At 41.2% G+C, this 5,986-nt stretch overlaps 1 protein-coding gene across 3 annotated transcripts in view; it reads left to right on the top strand.

Annotated features, from left to right (window-relative positions):
- The window catches only part of rasef2 (RAS and EF-hand domain containing 2), a gene marked incomplete in the record, with an annotated part of 14,190 nt that overhangs the window by 7,474 nt on the left and 730 nt on the right, over positions 1-5,986 (top strand). The window contains 12 exon segments of one of the 3 annotated variants that reach the window (XM_014003543.1): positions 1,303-1,380; positions 1,451-1,566; positions 1,630-1,698; positions 2,866-2,947; positions 3,046-3,116; positions 3,197-3,368; positions 3,471-3,572; positions 4,662-4,806; positions 5,045-5,126; positions 5,301-5,415; positions 5,500-5,613; positions 5,703-5,779. In XM_014003543.1, coding sequence (XP_013858997.1) covers positions 1,303-1,380; positions 1,451-1,566; positions 1,630-1,698; positions 2,866-2,947; positions 3,046-3,116; positions 3,197-3,368; positions 3,471-3,572; positions 4,662-4,806; positions 5,045-5,126; positions 5,301-5,415; positions 5,500-5,613; positions 5,703-5,779 — 1,223 coding nt within the window. 3 annotated transcript variants of the gene reach the window in all.

Below are 5,986 nucleotides of genomic sequence, written 5' to 3'. Positions count from 1 at the left end.
ACCTTATATGTATTAGCTCGGTGCTAGTGCAACAAACAAGCTAAACTGAGGTCCTCCACCCATATTTTCAGTTACAGGCTGAGTAATTTCTACCTTCTCCTCTCTGTCAACGCTCTCTGTCAATGCTGGTGTTTTTTCTAACGACGTCATCCAGGATCAGCTTTGCGGCACAGCCAGGTGTTGCTAATCAGCTCTAAGACTGACACTTAAGAATTACTCCTACACTTTGCTTGAAGTGAGACTGAGACATTTGATAACTGACTTTTACTCTCAGCTTTTAACTAAGAATTATTTTACACTTAAGTCCACTCTTAGCAGCATTCTTAAAAGTAATTCTAAGAAGTTTTATAAATACGGGCCCAGATCTATTTAAGTTGCCAAAGCTCAAAAAATATAAGAAGCACCTTCAGACGAATCACCCTGATAGAAGTGATGAACTCAGTGGTGTGTGTGTTGACACCCACACACAGTTCTCTACACGTTTTGTGAGTCCTCACAGAACACTTTGATGTGTCAAAGAGCCGTGCAGCTAAGCTGAACATGTTTTAACCTCGGTGCACAGTCAGAACGTCACGATGTGCTGCACATTGACCCGTTGTGCCGTCAGGCGACAGACGGATGTAATCTGATTTGGAAGGAGAAGCAGCATCTTGTGTGGATGCAGAACTTCCTTCGGATAGAGCTCCAAATGTTTGTCTTGGACTAAAGCTGGCACGCACTTAGGTTTAAACAAGATGAACTGTGAGGGGGGAAAAAGAAGCATGTGTAATGTTTAAACCACAAATCTGTCAACATGAAACATCCTGATGACCATCTACTGAAAGTAGTTCCTTCCCTCTTGCTTCTCATCCAAGGGTCTTTCTGAAGTCAAACAGAAAACTAAAATTACAAACTTTTAAATTTAAGTGAGTTGCAAATCATTCTTCCTTTTGTGAACATGCCCATAGAAGAAAAACAGCACCTCAAGATCTGTCTTAGGTGTAATTGCTGTTTTTTTCCAGTAGATGGCGACACTTCACAGTAAAAGCAATAAGGTTTTGATCTTTATTTTATTTGTYAGTTCTGAGAAAACTTTGTACAATTCAAGGATACTAGAACGTCATAATAATTATTTGAAAATTGAAATATCTAAAAAGTTCATTTTAATTCCTGAAACCAAAAATAAAAATCATGAAATTTAAAAGTCGCTGTTCTCTGAAAAGGTGTTTTAACCAATTAATTTTTTTTTTACCAAACTGAGCTGAGACCAAAGTTTCCTCACCTATCCTACCAAAATGTCCCTGTTCCTGTTTAAATCTCAAGGATCAAGAGAGTTCCGAGTGGAACCAGTCGAAGGAGGAGATGCTCAAACTGAACAGACACATCAGTGAACTCTCACAGGTGAGCTGCTCGGGGCATTCAGTCAAACGTGCRCGTTGAACAGAACGGTCAAAAACTCGCCTGTCCGCAGGAAAACGAGCAGCTGCGAGGCTCTCTGCTCAAAGCCGAGACGAACATCGCCGTCCTCCTGTCTGAGCTGGACAAGCTGAAGAACATGCACGCAGACCAGAAAGCTCAACATGAACGGTAAATGTCCAAATTTAAGTTTTATTTTTAGCTTAACGGCTAAAGAAATGATTGTCTTTACAGAGAAAAGGAAGAACTGAAGAGGACGGTCCTGGAACATCAATCATACTCCAGTCAGATTCAGATGCTGCAGTGAGTTTGTCTGTCATGTGATTCTCTCTTTTTGTTTTTTAGCAAATAAACAACTATTAAACAATGTCTTGCAACAATGAGATCACATTTTCAGTCGATCTACCAGTTTTTGTTATCTTACACAGAGCCAAAAGATTCATGTTTATTGCACTCATGACTCAGATCAAGGYRAATTTAAAATTTACCTACATTTTGAGGTCATTTTATTCCCCTGCTCGTGTCTTTTTTCTTACAAAAATGCGATTTTGAAGAAATTATTGGGGTTTAGGTTTATATAACTGATTTAAAGTACATACACATGGTATAGTTTTATGATAGAACTGTAATGATTGTTAAATGTGACTGTTTTGTTTAACTTGATGATTTTTATATTAATAGCTGCATGCCTGAAAACAAATTCGACACATAACTGAACTTTTAAATCTTCATTAGGGTAGATTATTATGTCTRGGGGCGTGGCTTCAAGCARCGTAGGGACCCCTCAAYGATGATGTAATCAAATAGGCGGAGCCACGCCTCAGAGCTTTTGTTAAAGCCAGTTGTACTTCCTTATTTTCGGGCTGAACTCTTGGTCACTTCATTAAACCAGACTTCAGCAGAGAGCGCTGTTTGGTTTTGTATGGTTTAATGAAGTGACCAAGAGTTTTGTTTTCAGGCATGCAGCTGTTAATACAAAAATAATCAAGTTAAACAAAACAGTCACATTTAACAATCATTACAGTTCTATCATAAAACTATACCATGTGTATGTACTTTAAATCGGTTATATAAACCTAAACCCCAATATCAAAAAGAAAAAATAAGTAGGTCCTCTGGATGGGTTCTTCTTTAGTGAAACGTTTCTTCTCTCCAAGAGACTTCTTCAGTCTGAGGAGTTTCAGGTGAACTCAGCCTTATATTATAAGCACTGCCTCCACATGGACAAACAGGTTAGTCACATGCAAAAGAGGGCCATCGCTTAACAATAGGCTTGATTAGCTCTATTGTTCATAGAGGGTATGCCCCATCACCTGACTTACTGGTTTGGATGCTGTGGTAAACCCCAATAATTTCTTCAAAATTTTACTCTGTATTGTCCAGTTTCAAATGTGCTTTCCATTTTGTCTGAAACATACAAACAGCTTGTGTAAAGGTCATCTATCATCCTGCATTTCTTTTCACCTTCAGAGAAATGAATAAAAAGCTSTACGACAGTAACGACGGCCTGCGCTCTGCTTTAGCCAGTCATGCGGTTGCAGCTAAAAGAAGGGTGAGTTCTTTGCGACACAAAGGAGCTAAAAGTTTGCTCTGCTAGCAGCATAAATAAAAACTTCCCTTCCTTCCTGATGTTTCTGATCTGTACGACAGTTGTCTCCCCAAAACGAAGTCCCAGCCCGAAGAATGAAGCCGCTCCGACAGAGCACGCTCAACCACGGCAGGTGCGTCCGCTTCCTTTACTCCCCTGTGACTCTGCAGATGGATCCCTGTGAGCTCAACTTCATCCCCTCTCTGTGTGCAGGTCAGAGCAGAGCCCCTCGTTCTCTCGAGTGGCCACCTGGGCCGATCGGTACCTGGATAGCGGGCTCTCCCTGCCGACGTACGTGGCCGAGATCGACTATGACAGCGACGACAGCAGGAGCTCTGTGGAAACCGTGCACCACAGCTACTCCTACATTCCTTCTGATGTAGAGGTAGGAGGAAACRGCAGGGTCAAGATGTGGAGCAGGGGTCAGAGAAACACCCCACGGTTCTCTTAGGAGTTAAAAAACAAGTGTTTTTCCTGTTTGTTACAGATCTCAGAGGTGAAATCTGAAGCTGCGGAGTCGGTGACTCCCAGCAGAGCCAGCTCCGTAGCCTCATCCCTGCGGAGACGCCTGTCTGCCTTTTCACCAAAGGTAAACACGGACAAAATATTTAACTGGCAAATACTGGCTTGGTTGAGACCTTTCTTACAGAACTCCAGTTGGGGGGTCGTCAGAGCTACAAAAATAAATAACTTCAGGGTTGCAAGGTTGCAGTGGTTTTCCTGAAAATTTCCATCAGAGATCAAACCTCCCAACCGATCTTAAACACGCTAACCCACACAAATCCAAATCTTTATTTCCTTTCCAATATTCTTAAACATTTTACCTGAAAACATGCATCAATGTTGGGATATAATCAAAGAAATGTCTCCATCTAGTGGTGGTGAATAGAAGCAACATCAATTTGGAGTTCAAGCTTATTTATTCAGATAACAGCTGCATTAAAACCATACATGAAATATATTTATCCAATATGACCAGTGCTTACTTCACTTTGATGTAGTCCATGAGCTCAGATGTGTGGCTTCAACAGTTTTATGCTCTTAAGTTCAGAAATGTGGTTCAGGTTTGTAGAAGTTGTTTGTTGTGCGTGTCATGGAGGAATGCACAGGTCATAGTGGGTGTGGCCTCAAAACTCCTGGTCATGTGATTGACAAGAATTAAGAATGGCTTACATATGAGTACCTGCATGAAATCCGGTTGTTTTATTCAAAATTATGTTAAAATGTGTTTTCCCTAACTGTATTTAAAATCCATCAAAATTTTAAATAACTGGTATTTTTCCACTTAAGTTTATAAATTCCCAATAATTTCCATATAAGKTTTCCAAACCTGATTAACCTTAAAAATAATTACCACTTGCATATTTTAGTCTCGGTTGTTCCAAAGAGACTAAAATAGTGCTCATAAATGGATAAAAATAATACAGTTATCGACAAGATTTAATAAAAAACTGTAATTCATCTAACAATAGAAGTCTGTGGGAGTTCTTTTTGAGCTGAGCAGTTTGAAAACCACTGCTAGACTTTTTTTTCAGGAAAAAAAGTTTGTTTTTTCAAATGTGCTTTTTCAGCTGAAAGACTTTAAGATTCTAGCATTTTAAATCACGGTGACCCTGTTTCCTTATGCTTTTGACTCTATAATGTCAGTTTAAGCTCATTAACTTTGTATTCCTCGCAGCAGTTCGAGGACGACGCTGCAAAGGCCGTAGATTCAGCCCCGATTTACCGCGTGGTTTTAGCAGGAGACGCAGGGGCTGGGAAGTCCAGCTTCCTGCTGCGTCTGATGCTCAACGAGTTCAGAGGAGACATTCAGACAACGCTGGGTGGGTGTCAGGAACAGAAAATATATATTAAAAAAAAGCATCATTTGAAACATTTGTTCCACATACACAGCTTTAAATCTCACGCAAAAGCCGGCAGAACTTGTTTATTTTACTTTTTTAATGTTTAATGTTCCAGAGTTGGATTTTGGCATTTTTTTATGAAGCACTGAAGTTTGCAGTCTGTTTCACAATGTATTCTTGAATTTAGAGGTTTAATGAAAACCATTTGTACTCTCAGGTGTTGATTTCCATTTGAAGAGGATGTTGGTGGACGGAGAGCCGACGAGTCTGCAGATCTGGGACACAGCTGGTCAGGAAAGGTACGCCATTTTTTTTATTTCTTTTTTTTTTCCCAAGGATGTTCATCAAGGAAGCAACAACAGGAAGACGTATTGTCATCGCGCCTGTGTAAACATGTAAACATCTTTTGATGCTAACGCCGTGAAAAACACCCCCAGACTAAAAATAGAGGCGTGCTTTGCTTCGACTTCCAGGTTCCGCAGCATCGCCCGGTCGTATTTTCGTAAAGCCCACGGCGTCCTGCTGCTCTACGACGTCACGTCAGAGAGCAGCTTTCTGAACGTCCGAGCCTGGGTGGATGAGATCCAGGTAGCTGCGGCGGCGCTGGTGAAGTTGTTTAAATAAGTGTAAGAAAGCACGGATTTAGTTCTTCTGTTCTTTGTTTACACGAAGGAGTCCACGGRTGAGAGAATGGCTCTGTGCGTCGTTGGAAACAAGGCGGACCTCCGGGAGCAGCTTCCAACAGGAAGCTGTGTCAGCACTTCACAAGGAGAAAAGCTGGCCAAGGTGAGTTTGTGATTCCACCAGCTTTGGTGGCTTTACACAGATGCTGGACCCTCCTGTGTGTCAGAGTAAACTAACTCCGTGGCTCGCAGGAGTACGGTGCCTTGTTCTGCGAAACCAGCGCCAAAGATGGAAGCAACGTAACGGAGGCGGTGCTTCATCTGGCAAGGTAGGAGGCCGGGGAGAGTTTATTTTCCTCTCAGACTATCAACGGTCCGTGTACTTTTCAGTCATTCGTTTTTCATTTTAAAACACACATTGAAACAGATGGTTATTCCATTTTCATTTCATACTCCAAAAATGGGAGAAAACAGTCCATCTTTTTATTTTTGTCAAAACCAAAGTTGTCCTGTGGAACCTGCTGCACCTTCTAGTT

This window comes from Austrofundulus limnaeus, unplaced genomic scaffold, assembly GCF_001266775.1.
Source record: "Austrofundulus limnaeus strain Quisiro unplaced genomic scaffold, Austrofundulus_limnaeus-1.0 Scaffold19, whole genome shotgun sequence".
Lineage (NCBI taxonomy): Eukaryota > Metazoa > Chordata > Actinopteri > Cyprinodontiformes > Rivulidae > Austrofundulus > Austrofundulus limnaeus.
The sequence above is the reverse complement of the archived record's forward strand: the minus strand, read 5'-3'. Positions and strand labels throughout refer to the sequence as shown.